This window comes from Cydia amplana, chromosome 19 (assembly GCF_948474715.1).
Source record: "Cydia amplana chromosome 19, ilCydAmpl1.1, whole genome shotgun sequence".
NCBI classification, from domain to species: Eukaryota; Metazoa; Arthropoda; class Insecta; order Lepidoptera; family Tortricidae; genus Cydia; species Cydia amplana.
Window position 1 is genome coordinate 9,197,053 of NC_086087.1, and position 15,551 is coordinate 9,212,603.

General features: G+C 40.0%; 2 protein-coding genes across 2 annotated transcripts; one reads left to right on the top strand and one right to left on the bottom strand.

Moving 5' to 3' along the window:
- The first annotated feature begins 2,513 nt into the window (after positions 1 to 2,513).
- On the top strand, positions 2,514 to 4,900 carry LOC134656867 (exocyst complex component 8). Its single transcript, XM_063512400.1, has one exon. The coding sequence runs from the start codon at positions 2,675 to 2,677 to the stop codon at positions 4,718 to 4,720; it is 2,046 nt and encodes a 681-aa protein (XP_063368470.1). The 5' UTR covers positions 2,514 to 2,674; the 3' UTR covers positions 4,721 to 4,900.
- Positions 4,901 to 5,260: 360 nt separating this feature from the next.
- Positions 5,261 to 14,993, bottom strand: LOC134657038 (vacuolar protein sorting-associated protein 33A). Its single transcript, XM_063512592.1, has 11 exons — positions 14,747 to 14,993; positions 14,477 to 14,676; positions 13,884 to 14,063; positions 12,950 to 13,070; positions 12,376 to 12,526; positions 10,240 to 10,406; positions 9,070 to 9,246; positions 7,990 to 8,115; positions 7,217 to 7,402; positions 6,700 to 6,823; positions 5,261 to 5,548 (listed from the first exon to the last, which is right to left on the bottom strand). The coding sequence occupies exons 1-11, from the start codon at positions 14,861 to 14,863 to the stop codon at positions 5,265 to 5,267; spliced, it is 1,833 nt and encodes a 610-aa protein (XP_063368662.1). The 5' UTR covers positions 14,864 to 14,993; the 3' UTR covers positions 5,261 to 5,264.
- Between the last annotated feature and the right edge of the window lie 558 nt (positions 14,994 to 15,551).

The window sequence follows — 15,551 nt, forward strand, 5'->3', positions numbered from 1 at the left end:
GTTTTGCAGATATGTAATTAAACTAATATATTACTGATTGTGTAAAATCCACGTCTACTGTTGACATAGTATAATAAGAGATAAGTTTTAATAAATGGGGACATTTTTTATTCTGAATAAAAAATACTGAACCTAACCTAATACCTTCGTTTTCAATTTTTCATTCACCAATTAATGAACCACTGAAAAGTTATTAAAGCTTGACCAGCTTATCTCTAAATCTTGTCAGTAAAAAACGGCGCGAAATTCAAATTTTCTATGGGACGATATCCCTTCGCGCCTACATTTTTCAAATTTGCCGCCTTTTTCTACTGACAAGATCTGCTTGACCACCTATAGTTTTTTTTTTTATGGACTTGAGGGCGGTGTTGCCCGTAGCCAACGTCAAGTAAATTAAAGGGAAGGAAATTAAACGCGGAACAAGGATTAAAAGTAATTCGGAATTTGGAAAGTGTAGTGGTCAGGACAGGTAGGTATATAGATGAAATACAAAGTGATAAATATACTTAGTTTTATAAAATATTATACTTTTATATCATTGTAAACGATGAATGAAGCTAGGATGTTATAAAAGTCTGGATTGATGAGCAAGGAAGGGATGTCTATTGGAAATGGAACATTTTTGGATAGTAAAGAATCCATCAAAGCAGTACGATCATAAAAAGGACATGAAAAGAATATATGATTAATATCCGCCTCCTCGGCACCACAGTCACAATTGGGATTATTGAAGAGTCAATGTTGTTGCTGCCTTAAGTGGAGTTCAGACGAGACAATTTTTCGCCAATCTGATCAAATTGTCCGATCGAATCAGGCCGTGCGGACTCAAACGCCAATTTGATTCCCCGATCAAATCAGTAGATGCGAACCAGGGATGTTGCGGATGCCGATTTTTTGACATCCGCGGATGCGGATTTTTAAAGGCGCACATCCGCGGATGCGGATGTCAAGATAGTACCATAAAAAACGTCAAATATTACATTTTAGTAATTTTTATCTCAAAAAACCGGCCAAGTGCGAGTCGGACTCGCGTTCCAAGGGTTCCGTACATTAAGTCCCACTCACGCTTGACTGCTCATTTCTATAGGTTTTTTTGGTTAATGACTAAATTACCTAGCAGTCTAGCACTTACGCCGATGCTAAGACGTTCCTGTACCGACCTGTTCCACATCCGCATCCGCATTAAATCCGCATCGATTTTATGCGGATGCGGATGCGGATGTTGAAAATAATGCGGATGTTCCGCGGTTGCGGATGCGGATGCGGATATTCGCAACATCCCTGATGCGAACACAAAAATGCCAATTTTCGAAGTTAGTATCTATGGAATGCAAATTGGTGATTAAATTGTGTACGTGTGGATGCTAGATGAGATTGGCGCCAATTGTTTTCCTGATCAAATCGGCCGATTTGCCCAGCTCGTCTGGATACGGCTTTAAAATAAGGTATAAGGTGCCCATTGTGCCCAATGCCCATCATCAGTGAGCTAGGTGCCGCGATGTCGCGATCATAGGGTAGTTTTTTTTATGATATAGGTGGCAAATGAGCAGACGGAGCACCTGATGGTAAGCGATTACCGCCGCCCATGGACACCCGCAACCTAATATAAGTATTCGGAGATTTGAATTGAACAGAATAATAGTAATCCTTAACAAACTTAAATATAAAAGGCTGAACAAATATATTAAGTACCTATAGCAGGCGTGTCTCACTCCGCGATTTCGTCGCTTTGCTACAGGTAGCTAAAAGTACATCCGTTCGGCCCCAATTTTGGGGAAAGCCATAAGCCGCGCGTGGCGCTGTCGCCACCTAGCGGCCATATCTGTGCTGATCGTAAGAGACGCGTTTTGTTAGAGTGAGTCTTCTGTACTTAGTACTAATAATTTATTCTGTGCCTATAGGTACTCTGGCACAGCAACCTTGTCAGTCTTTGTCAGTAGATAAAGGCCGCAAATTTAAAAAATGTAGGTAGGTGCGAAAAGTATACTGCACATATAAAATTTGAATTTCGCGCCTTTTTCTAGGTACTGACAAGTTTGGTGTGTTTCAGTAATTTTAAACACTTCGACAGCACTCATGTGGAAGTGTTATCATAAACGTCTAATGTCTATACAATTATGACGTTTAAAATAACACTTCCACAGTCTGTGCTATGCTATCAAACGTGATGCAGAGTTAGCTTGGACCGACTCTATCTGGCTCGAAGGACCAAATCCGGTTCTAGAATATGAACATATTATTATTCTATCAACAACTAAAACGCGGCCTAAAACGCATGTGGCTTAAGTGAACTAAGCAGTATCAAAACGTTTTGACATTTGGCTTAGGTGTTTTTTGAAAACCATGTGAAAACCAAAAGTTTAGATGTTCATGAATATGTAAAATAATATTTTATTCTTGAATTACTTCATTCAATATTTCATGCGGTTCCTATTATCGTATTCATAAATTATTTGCTTAAGAAATCTGGATAATGTACCATAAAAATTCGAGACGTAAACAAAAAACGAGGGCGTATGACACGTTTGAGTCGTTTGACGTTTAGGAATGTCTGACCAAGTTTAACACATAAAAATGTCTCTGATGCGTTTTCTGTCGTTCGATAACGAATGATGATTGAATCAGAGTATTTTGCTATTTAATTCCATAAAACTGTTGATATTTATGCGAAACCATGTCCGACATCAACATGGAGAAGTTTGCAAGAGCAGACTTTGGCCCGGATCGCTACGTGAAGGAATTAGCGAGATCCTGCGTCGGAGGGGAGGAGCTTCAACAGCAAAAGGAGAAGATTCAAGTCCTCGCCGAAGATACCGCAAGCGCTCTCAAGAAAAATGTTTACGAGAATTACATGCAGTTCATCGAGACGGCGACAGAGATATCTCACCTGGAAGCTGAAATGTACAAGTTGTCCCGCCTACTTAGCGAGCAAAGGTCTGTGCTTACGACGCTCTCTCATGCCTCTGTTTTGGGGCACGATAATACAATTTCCCGGGAGTCTCTGGACACACAAGATTTCGAAGCCGAGAAAGCGGAAGAGCAGAGGAAAAACAAACTCAACACTATCATGGATAAGGTTGAAAGTTGCATGAATTTATTAGACACTCCAGACCGGATTCTGCTTCATGAGGGAGACTTGCTGGAGATCGACGCAGAGGAAAATACCGCTTTACAGAGAATGCATGTTTACTTGTTCAATGATTGTCTCATGCTGTCCTCTTGGATATCAAACCGCCGTGGGCCAATGAGGTATAAATTCCAAGCAAGCTATCCTATTAGTACTTTGGCCGTAGTTAACGTGCGCGACCTAGGTACTGTGAAACAAGCATTCAAGGTACTAGCATTCCCTGACACAAGGGTCTTCCAATGTAACAGCTTTGCAATTAAAAAAGACTGGTTGGATAAGTTTGATGTGGCCAAGAAAATGTACATTGAAAATGAGAATTCCAAGTTGAAAAAGAAAGATGAAAAGCCTAAGCCAGAGTTAGTGGAGTCTCCTAGTCTATCAGTAGAGGAATTGCCATCACCACAGATCCCAACACTACCGGAATGGCTGGCCGATGTCACCGAGGAACTGGATGTACTCATAGTTGAAAGACATTTTCAAAAAACTTATGAATTAATGGTATCTGCTCAGAAATCTTTAAATTCTGATGAATTTAAAACCCACCCTGAGAGAGATGGCATCTTGAAGAAGATTGAACAGAAACAGAAGATTTTAATAGATATATTGCTAAAAGAACTTGATGTGACTCATAACTGGAGTCCACGGGGAGGGCTCCAGTCGTCCCGGTACCCGGTGCTTATCCTCAACAAGTTTAACATGACGAGTCAGGCTTGTGAACTGTTCCTGGCTATCTGCAGCCACACAGTCAAAGTCCACATCAAAGGAGTCCAGCTAGAGGGTACTATCAACACATATGTTAAGCAAGTTGGGGAGGTTTTCTTCTGCTCATTGAGTGATGCCTTAACAGAGTTTACAACTCTATTTCCTAAGAATAAAATTAGTGCTTTCGTAGTGTGGGCGAGCCTGCAACTCAGAATGCTGCTCAGTCAAATCATTAAACAGGTGTTCACACCACAATGTCCTTTAGATTCCGTTCTGGAGTGTGTTCAGAGCCTTAGAGATCAATGCTTGTTGTTCTGCGAGTTTGGGCTGGACCTGAGATTTCATCTCAACAGTTCCTTAAGATCACCCACAAACAAAGCTCTAAAAGAGTATAAAGAAAAAATTATAGATTCCATGAAATCTAAATTAACGGAAGACAAGTGGACCCCTGTCAACATGCACACTAAAGCGGGTGTCCAGAAGTTTTTGACACAGATGGAGAATTTGGGCCTTATATTAGCTAAGTATGTTATAAACGAGACATGGGTGGACCTCTCTAGTAGCACCATATGGTTTGCTCAGTCTGTGATAACTATTCAGAAAGTGGGACTGACTCTTGTTACAAAAGACCTGATGGAGACATTGGATGATTGCATCTATGCTATTTTTAATGCCAGGCTAGTGCTTGGTGTAGGAAATGATTCAATATACGCTCAAAAGAATTTCAGGTTCATTTTGGACACAGTAATGCCTCTGATGCTCCGATGTTACAAGGAGGAAGTTGGATATGAGAATGACAAGTTGTTGGCACTAGCAAAGAAACACGGAGTCAGTGTGGCACTGCCAAGGAAGTCTAATATCACAAAATACACAAGTAACGAATATTTATGAGAATAGTCAAGGACATGGTGAATGGTGTACGAAATTATTTTTGTTACGCTGAAGCTTTAATACTGTAAAATATAGTTAGTAAGCATGCAGGATTTTTGTATGATTATTTAATGAAACTGATCAAATTATATTATATGCAAGTTAATCAATATGAAATTTTAATAAACAAACGACAAATATTTCATGAAGTTTATTTCCTTTTAAGATACAGTTCTATATGAACAAGCAATATAATTATGTATAGGTAAATATATCTCATAGTGATTATCTAAAATACAAAATTTACAAACAACTTTGGTATACTTAACATAAACTTAATGTAAATAGGTAAATAGTAATACATACATGCCATTCTTTAAGATTCACATTTTACAGCAAATGGCCCTAAAGGAATAATTTCATTGCATTTAGACTATAGAGCGTATGCAGTACCATACACAATTATTTGCCAGTAGCCCTAATAAATGATGGCTTATGGCCTTAAGGGGCCCACAGATTACCAATCCGCCGGACGATATCAAAAGACGTATGTCATTGTCTAAAGTTACTCCACTTCCATAAGCGACTCTATAAAAGTGGTACCATTGATCAGCTTAGTAGTCAACACCACAAACTCAACATTAGAGTCCTCCATCTGACTAATAGTCCTGAGCGCCGAGATCTCATGGTACGTGCACCCCCCAATGAAGAAGACCAGGACCACTCGGGGACTCTCAAGGGACGATGAAGTTTCGCTCGACGAGGAGTTGCGGCGCGCACTTCGTGGTTGTAGGGTTTGGAGCTCATCTATTGTGGCGCCTGGGAGTAGGCCTAGCATGTCCTGGATTCCTAGGAACAAATCCAATTTTTATTAGTGAATTCCCGGTTCCTGTCTAACCGACCACGTTAAGTTTTCACCAATTTGACAGTGACAATGCATAAGTACATATCCCATAGGAGTGCTATACTTGATGTACCTAGTGTGCATAAAAACTTATGTGGTCGGACTCAAGCCATTCGGTAGATACATATGTCTACGAAAATAGAAACTAAAAAAATTATGTTTTAATCTTTTATACAGTAAAATTACATCTACTAATGATTAGTAATATTTTATTTTGAAACGACTAATAGTTACTATCTTCTTTTGAATCAGACCAAAATGGGAAAAATAACATAATGACATAATATTACTTATTAAAGTTATCCAGATACTAAATTAACAATTTAATACCAAAAACTTTACTTATCCTATAGTAAAAAAATATTGCAATCACTGATTAAGAAAAACCCTTCTCAAAAATAAAGGACTAGGTATATTTTCGTTCCTAAAAGCACCAAATGTGTAAACGTTTGTAATGTTAGGATCCTTATTTTGCCGTGAAATTAACATACAGTAGCCGTAATACTCCAATTTGAATAAACATTAAATTAGGTCATTCATTATTCTTGTTGGTCGGCCTAACAATGTAGGCCATGAATTAGTAAAATTAGTCAAATGTAACCGTTATCTACTAGTACACGTCATTCATCCGTAACTACACTGCTTGTTATCACTCGTGTATATTTCTGTTCGTTTGTCGATAATATTGTACGGAGTTAATGTATTTTGAGAATAACAATAACTAGGTACTGATTTTTATTAGACCTAGTCATTACTCTTTTAACTACATTTGAACTTAATATTGTACAATTAGGTAGGTAATGAATGTAATTATAAAACTGTATCGCCTTGCTCAAAACATGACTAAGGTAGGTATATTCCGGTAATTCCGAATACTTAAGAATACTCCATAATTCCAAAATCACAATAAAAATGTCTAAAGCTACTTCTCTGTCCCTAATTATCCCACTAGACTGTATTTTATCTAGGGTGGTATTCTTCCATTTTGCTTAAAATATGTGAGACGCAATGCACATTGGACAAAGATCTTGGACAAAATAGGATTTTCAGTTCCCACATTATTAAAACAAGAAAGTAAAAGAATGAAATGACTTACCAGTCCATCCTTTGTTCTTGGCAATATGCTCGCTAAGCCGTACGGTCAAAGGTGTATATTTGCTTGACAGATAGCTCTTGTCCTTGCTGTCAAGCTCTGACTCGTCCATGGTTAAGTGTAGCGTCTAAAATATCAATTAACTTTAGTTAATAATTAATAACTAATCAGTGTAAAAGGGAAAAAAAAGCAAGATCGAACTAGATTCCAGTACTTTTGGGGACATACCTTCCTCAACACTGCGTACTGCCTCGCGCCCGACTGTGCCTTCAGTAGCCCACACTTCTCCAGGTTGCAGAGAGTGAGCCACGCCATGAGGCCGTATACTTGGACTAGCTCTCTTTTATAGTATTCCAGTACTTTTGGGGACATACCTTCCTCAACACTGCGTACTGCCTCGCGCCCGACTGTGCCTTCAGTAGCCCAAACCTCTCCAGGTTGCAGAGAGTGAGCCACGCCATGAGACCGTATACTTGGACTAGCTCTCTTTTATAGTATTCCAGTACTTTTGGGGACATACCTTCCTCAACACTGCGTACTGCCTCGCCCCCGACTGTGCCTTCAGTAGCCCACACCTCTCCAGGTTGCAGAGAGTGAGCCACGCCATGAGCCCGTATACTTGGACTAGCTCTCTTTTATAGTATTCCAGTACTTTTGGCTTCAGACCGGAGCCGGTCACACATTGCAGGCATATCAGTCGAAGGACCTGAATGGAACAAGTATACCTAAAGCTTAACACATTCAGTGCCGAAAACCCGACTATCGGGTATTTTATGATTTCGTTCACAGGCCGGACGACCCGATAGTCGGGATCGTGGTACTACAGCTTTATATGACGAAATTTTTGTGGCCTGGCGCGGATGTCTTGTTTGGCTGGTTAGCAATTAATGTGTTAAAAACCTCAAATTTGCTAAACACCCAATTTGTTCTGAAACGATTGGATCGGTTATGTTGAAATACGGTACACATATATAATGTATGTAGGTAGGCACGTAAGTCATAGACAGAAAAGGACATGTAACGTAAATTAAATTTTGAATTATTGGGGCCATATTTAAGGGGTAAATTAGAGGACTAAAAAAGTTATTCAAACTATATCGTGTGACATATGTATCGATTGTAAGGGCAATAATATGTTACACAACGAAGGCCGTAAACATATCTGATATGATCTTATTTGTAGAGCCATAAGTGCGTGTCAAATGTTTTTGGAGTCTTCGAAGAGTAACATATTATTGCAGGTGACTGTACACACCACATTATACTTGAGTGGAAGAGAAATTAAGTAGTTACCTTAGTGAGAGGTGCTTTCTGAGCGATGAGATCTTCAATGTAGGGACACGCTTTCTCGTTCTCAATGCAGTTCAGGAAGTCTTCCTCACATCGTATCGTGTCTTGAAACTCGAATGAGTCTGTCGTCTGTAATTAAAATATGTATTAGATACTGTTTGAAAATTTGAATATTGAGCCCTTTGAGCCGGTTTTATTACAGAATGCGGTTACCACAGTCGCACACATTTATTATTACAAAAAAAAAAACAACGGGTTGCACTCCGGGAGTGCCGACAGAAGTGAAAACTCAATGACTAGTCCAAAATGTCTGCAGCACTATGTATAATTGACCCATCCTCCTTTCTATTGAAAAACTTTAGTTCTGAAATCGCTGGTCAGTGAGCTTGTTTAAAATTCGAAATTCAAATTTGTAGCGTTGTTTAAAATTCGAATAGAAATTGTAAAGTTACCTTGCAGACCTCGCATCTAAATATATTTGGTCATGATAATTTGAGTTTTATTCACCAGTAAGTACTAGAGTTCACTTTTATTAGCGATTTCAGCAAGATGTAGCTTTATCGTATTATATTTGAGTGATATAAAGTTAGAATGTAACTGTGAGATCCTCGTATTTCAGCCCGTACAAGATTAGAACCTTTTTCATGTAATGTCATTGAGTTTTTCTTTATTGATTTAACCTGTCATATCCCAAGGGCTCAAATAGGAGCCGTAAATAAATTTTCCAGATTTCCCACGATATTCAAAATTTCAACTCCCACGGCTCAAATGTGAGCCATACTGGGAGACAACGACAAAATTAGTTTTCGGGTCGCGGGATCGGACAAGTTAAATGCCATCTAAATGAGTGGCCATCTAAATATTACGGTCACGTGGTCGCCTTACGCTGTCTCGAGTTTATCATTTTTTCCCCACCTCAAAAAGTGCCCAGCGCCGCTAAAGTTTTCACTTCAAAAAATGTTTTCATAGTAAACACAGGGCCTAGGATGTTGTATTCTAAACTGGTGTGGGGCGGTTCGTAACGTTTTTGTAAACGCTTCATAAAGCTAATTTTGTGTGTAGTGGTATGAGTTAATTGCTCACCTCCTTGATACACTCAGCGATGGCCGTGTGTGTGAACACCGATTGCTTGGTGGCCAGCATCTGAGGCAGGCGGTTGACGAAATGCTTGATCTCCTGAACTGACTTTTCGTGGTGGCGGTGCCGTTCGTCTAGCTCGTTCTTAATTATGCGCGCTTTCTTCGATATCGCTGCGCCGACCTGTGCGCATTTAAAGCATTGTATAGTTTAAGAATGTTAACCAATGGATTTCACGAGATACGTATACGTATTAAAAATTAAAGATATCTTATTGATACGGTTTTAACACCCCCTGGCACTGACTACAATAACTGACTTGGTTTCACATTACATCTCAAAACTTTTTTGTAGTAGAAGCGTTGCGAGACTTACACCTATTTACGTGTAATGTTTTTGATGGGATTCCTGATATCTGGGGGCACGGCCGTGCCCCCGCCAAGACAAAAGGCAGTGCATATCTTTTCTCGGCACGTTTCGTCGTATTTTCGAACCCCCGTAGTTTCGGCTTGGATAATGCTAGAGAGCTGAATTTTTTTGTATACCATGTATAAGTATTGCTCGGTATTAGTAGCTGTTAGCATCTCTTAGATACATTGCAGAAGGTATAAAAAATAGATTCAGAACTTCAGACGAAATGCTTATGACAAATCCTGTGTAACTTTGGGCCTAACCAAATCACACTCAGATATGGCAAAGATTACCGGGTAAACATCCGAAATTCAAATAAGGTTTTATCTTCAGGAAATCCCACACCTATTTATTTAAGAAGGTGCTGTTCTGGAAGATCTACTATCAGGCACACATGGTCGCCCTAATATTTAGCGCCGTTTAGTGGAGCAATTGTGGACGGGCCGAAGCCAGTGGCAGAATATGGCAGAGCACATAAGGGTGATTCTTAAATTGTGTCCAGAAAAAAAAATCATAAAAGTTTTTATTTTTGACATATTGTTTCATATATGTATCAAAAGAACATACCGCCGCTATACTTATTTACTCAACCTCGTATCTGCAACACTCATTTGATGACAAAAACACCCGTATTCCGAAGGAAAGAAAAGCGACATTTCCATCAAATGATTGTTGCAGATATGAGGTTGAGTAAGTATAGCGACGATACACTACACTACGGGTATGACTGTATGTATTTGTCAATAAGCTTTATATTGTACTGACCGCAATAAAGTTACAGTCCCGTAGCTCAGCAAACAGTTCCTCTCCCGAATTGAGAATGATGCGTTTCTTCTCCCCCGCCTTAATTTCGGTGGTGCTCGCCTCTTCGGAACTCATGAACTTGTGCGCGGGGAATGTCGCCGTTGAGCCTTTGATCCCAAATAACTCATCTATAACAAAATAATGTTGACGACCAGTCTGGCCTAGTGGGTAGTGACCCTGCCTGTGAAGCCACGGTCCTGGGTTCAAATCCCGGTGAGGGCATTTATTTGCGTGATGACTTGGTGAGCACTTGTCTGAGTACCCACAACACAAGCCTTCTTGAGCATACCGTTTGGCTTGGTCAATTTGTGTAAAAATGTTCTATTATAATATGTATGTTGAATTAGGATTTTTGGCTAAATTTGACCATATTAGTAAATAGGGTTCACACAAAACGAGCTATTTCATTAAGAAATTCTACGTGGTAATGCTCGAGCTCGAGCGCCCGAGGCATGGCGGCCGTGTGTTTTTGCCTAATATAGTTTGTCAAAGGACTGTCTAATTTCAAACATACACAGAGAATCATACTATCGTTGTCTTACACTAGTACTAGCACCCAAAAGAAAAGAATGAGTATAGTTTTCCTGGTTCTTACTGACTGACAAATTGGTTTGTGACCAACTATAATTTAAGTTATTATTATTGTTAGACCTAATGGAAGAGCGTGCACGAGCGACTGTACATCTCAGGTTGTATAGTCGCACTCAGATATATAGGAGCGGCAGTGCTCAATAATATCTCAACACGCACTCTAACTTAACGCCTTGTCTCAATAGGCGTGTTGAGATATTTCCTAAGTGTTATCAGCCATGCCTAGATTGTACAGTCGCCATCAGATATATCGGAGCGGCCAAGGTGCTCAAAATATCTGAACACGCACTCTAAGGCCTTGACGATAGCCTCGTGCCGCCCAATGTACATTAGGATGTACACTCAGTTTCAATGGAATGTCAACCTTAATGAATAACAAAGTAGGCATTTCATGTCTCGTAAAATTTTCGAACAAATGAAATTCAACCCAATTGAAAATACAACAAGATTCAAACTTCCTTGGCTATAATTTTGTATAGTGGGCGGCACGAGGATATAGGCGTGTTTAGATATTTGTGAGCGCCTCGGCCGCTCCGATATATCTGATGGCGACTGTACACGGTTACCTATAAGTCCCTCGTATGTAAGCTGCGTGGTCATGACGCTAGTGAAGTCCACAGCGCGGTCGAGCAACAGCAGCTGGTCTATACAAGACGTGGAACGCACTCTAACGCCTTGACAATAGAGGCATGTTCAGATATTTGTGAGCGCCTCGGCCGCTCCGATATATCTGATGGCGACTGTACACGGTTACCTATAAGTCCCTCGTATGTAAGATATGTGGTCATGACGCTAGCGAAGTCCACAGCGCGGTCGAGCAACAACAGCTGGTCTATACAAGACGTGGAACGCACTCTAACGCCTTGACAACAGAGGCGTGTTCAGATATTTGTGAGCGCCTCGGCCGCTCCGATATATCTGATGGCGACTGTACACGGTTACCTATAAGTCCCTCGTATGTAAGCTGCGTGGTCATGACGCTAGTGAAGTCCACAGCGCGGTCGAGCAACAGCAGCTGGTCTATACAAGACGTGGAACGCATTCTAACGCCTTGACAACAGAGGCGTGTTCAGATATTTGTGAGCGCCTCGGCCGCTCCGATATATCTGATGGCGACTGTACACGGTTACCTATGAGTCCCTCGTATGTAAGCTGCGTGGTCATGACGCTAGTGAAGTCCACAGCGCGGTCGAGCAACAGCAGCTGGTCTATACAAGACGTGGAACGCACTCTAACGCCTTGACAACAGAGGCGTGTTCAGATATTTGTGAGCGCCTCGGCCGCTCCGATATATCTGATGGCGACTGTACACGGTTACCTATGAGTCCCTCGTATGTAAGCTGCGTGGTCATGACGCTAGTGAAGTCCACAGCGCGGTCGAGCAACAGCAGCTGGTCTATACAAGACGTGGAACGCACTCTAACGCCTTGACAACAGAGGCGTGTTCAGATATTTGTGAGCGCCTCGGCCGCTCCGATATATCTGATGGCGACTGTACACGGTTACCTATGAGTCCCTCGTATGTAAGCTGCGTGGTCATGACGCTAGTGAAGTCCACAGCGCGGTCGAGCAACAGCAGCTGGTCTATACAAGACGTGGAGGCTCCCTTTGAGGAGCCTTGCTCTTCCTTGTTCAACCGACATAGCAGGTCCCATACCTGGAGGCAATTTTATTTCATTTCCAGTGTATTTTTTAAACATTGGTAAAATTGAACAAAATCCTTATTTAATTACTCATAGTTTTGTTTTTTTAGCATTAGAAAAAAGGCAATCTTGATGTGTCTTTTTATTGAAAAACGCTTTTGGAAAATAAGTCACGGCAAATATGTAACAAATTATAAATCATATACGATTATTTACATTCTTTTGCTTTCAGAAGTAATATAGTTACTGTATTTAAAAGCGTTTTTCAATTATAAGACACGTCAAGATCGCGTAGTCTTTTTCTAAACCTAAAAAAAAAACGAACTATACCTAGTAAAGTATAGCAGCAAGAGTACGGGCTTTTTAAATTATAATTTAGTATTTGGGATGGATCTAATCTCTTTTCTTTTAAGCATGTATTCAAGATATATATGTACTTGTTTAGCAGCGACTCCTTTTCCAAACACGCGCGGTATGATGCCGTACAGATGTTGTATCGTGCGTAACGCGAGTGCGGACTGGTACGCGCAGGTTGGATCACCTTCCAAATAGTTCTCCCTGCAGGAAAAAACACAACATGATGAGACCGCCATGTTTCCAGAGGCCATGAGTTCAAGTCTCGCCCAAGACAGTATTTTTTCCACTTTTAAATTTATTCTAAGCTTAGTAACATGATGAACCAAAAGTTATTAATAAGTTAACAATGGTTCTTCGGCTTTCCAAATGACAAATTAGAATAACAAGTCGAGTTAAAAGTGGTAACAAATTCGTGAAAACTGCTGTAAGGTAAGCCAAAGCCCATAGAATAAAAGCAGGAGAGCCAAAGGCCATACAATCTAGTGTGCAAAAAGGGAGTAAAAATGCTTAATTTAACTTAAAACAAACTAAAGACAGGCAGGAAATCGTAATGGATTGGTATCCAAGAGGTTGCACACGGGGCCAGAGGAAACCTCGAACAAAAGGGGAGGATGAACTCAAACTCACAGCGGGCCCGAATTGGATAAGAGTGGCCCACGACAGACCCAAATCAGGCGTGGCTCACTCCGCGATTTCGTCGCTTTGCTACAGGTAGCTAAAAGTACATCCGTTCGGCCCCAATTTTGGGGAAAGCCATAAGCCGCGCGTGGCGCTGTCGCCACCTAGCGGCCATATCTGTGCTGATCGTAACAGACGCGTTTTGTTAGAGAGTGAATCTTCTGTACTTAGTACTATTATTTATTCTGTGCCCAAATGGAAAGAGCTGAAAGAGGCCTTAGCCAAGCGGCACACTGAGTTAAGAGATATACTCAAACTCAGAATAAAAGGGCTTAATAGATAGATAGAAAGTTACTTTTATAATAATCAAATATACACAATAGCCGGTAAGTTCACCTGAAATCATTCTGCAGCTCCAAAGACATGACATCACTGTCGAAAGGGAAGATGTCGCACTTGAACTCCTGTATGGTGAGGCTGGCCAGGACTCCTCGGTTCGCAAGGTGCTTCTCGCACAGCTCGCTTCTACGCGGCACAAAGAACAGGTGGAACTCTACTGGGTAGGTTTGCTTGGATCTGTAATGTTGACACATTGAGATTGGACAAAAAGAATTGTCTTCTGAAGGAATCAACATGTTGAAAAAGAAATAACACATTTGTTCGCAATTTGATCAGATTGGTTAACAGTTATTGTAATATTTGTTCCATATACATTCAGCCAGCAAGTGACATGCAAATTTATCAGCATTTATTATAAGAAATAGACAGTTTCTGTGTTTTAATTAGATCAAAATTGTACAGTTTACAAAATTTTTGATTTATTATTAAAAATGCTTTGTTGTATTTATTTTTATAAATTGTAACAAATGATTTAGAAACTAAAACTAAATATAATTTTATTTTTGTAGATTCATACTATAAAAATTATTGCTGTGTTTTAAGGTAGAGTAAATGTGATTTGGGTTAATATTTTTTGATAGTAAACTTACCTAAGTGAATTAATATAATCAGCGACCAAGTCCATCAATGCTAGCTTAGCTCTAGCAATGAAAACTATGTGTTTCACAGAAATAGTGGGCAGGCTTCCCGGCTTCAACAAAAACATGTCAGCTACTTCATGTTCCTTGAGCAAGGAATACTGTGCTACGAGACCTACAGGACCCGCTAGCCACTCATCCCAAATAGTTATCTGAAAAAGGCAAATACTTTAAAAATACAACATAATGTAAAATATGCTTTTTGACTTGCTTATCACTTACTTTGGGACCCTCACACATCTGAAGAAGGTTTAAAAAATCCTTTCTCATCGTCTCTTGGACTAAAGCCACGTTTAATCTGCCCCCCGATAGATGGGAACTCATTTTAATATCCTTCATGTTGCTTATAAAAACAAGGAAATATTGTAACGATTTTATTAAACCACGTCAACCCTCAACTGTTGACTGTCTTGCTAACTGTTGCAGTAAGTGTTTACTTTCATATATTATCAATTTATCATGTTATTAATTAGACACGACACGATAAGTTACATTATTAGAGTGATAAACTTGATGATTTTTTGTTTATTTCGTTCTCAAAATGTTGTCAAATTCGATGATCATGAAACGTCATAGCGGCTGTCAGTTATGGGCTGTCATGTGTCATGTCAATAATGTCATCGTCCCAAAAATAAAGAACTAAACGCTTTATGTGGAGTGCAAGTGGAGTGCATTAAGTGCATAGTGTGCGTGGCGTGCGTGTTGTGCGCTGTGTTCGTCAATATTGAAAGAAAAATAAGTTTAGTATTTTTCATATCTGTACACTTCTTAGAATATTAAGGCGTAGGTAAGGTAAATAAATATAATTGGATGGTAATCGGTGACGTTGCAGGAATATCGAAACGCAACACTTTTTTAATAAGCCGTATCCAGACGAGCTGGGCCAATCGACCGATTTGATCAGGAAAATAACTGGCGCCAATCTCATCTAGCGTCCACACGTACACAATTTAATCACCAATTATTTGCATTCCAAAGATACAAACTTCGAAAATTGGTATTTTTGTGTCCGCACCTGCTGATTTGA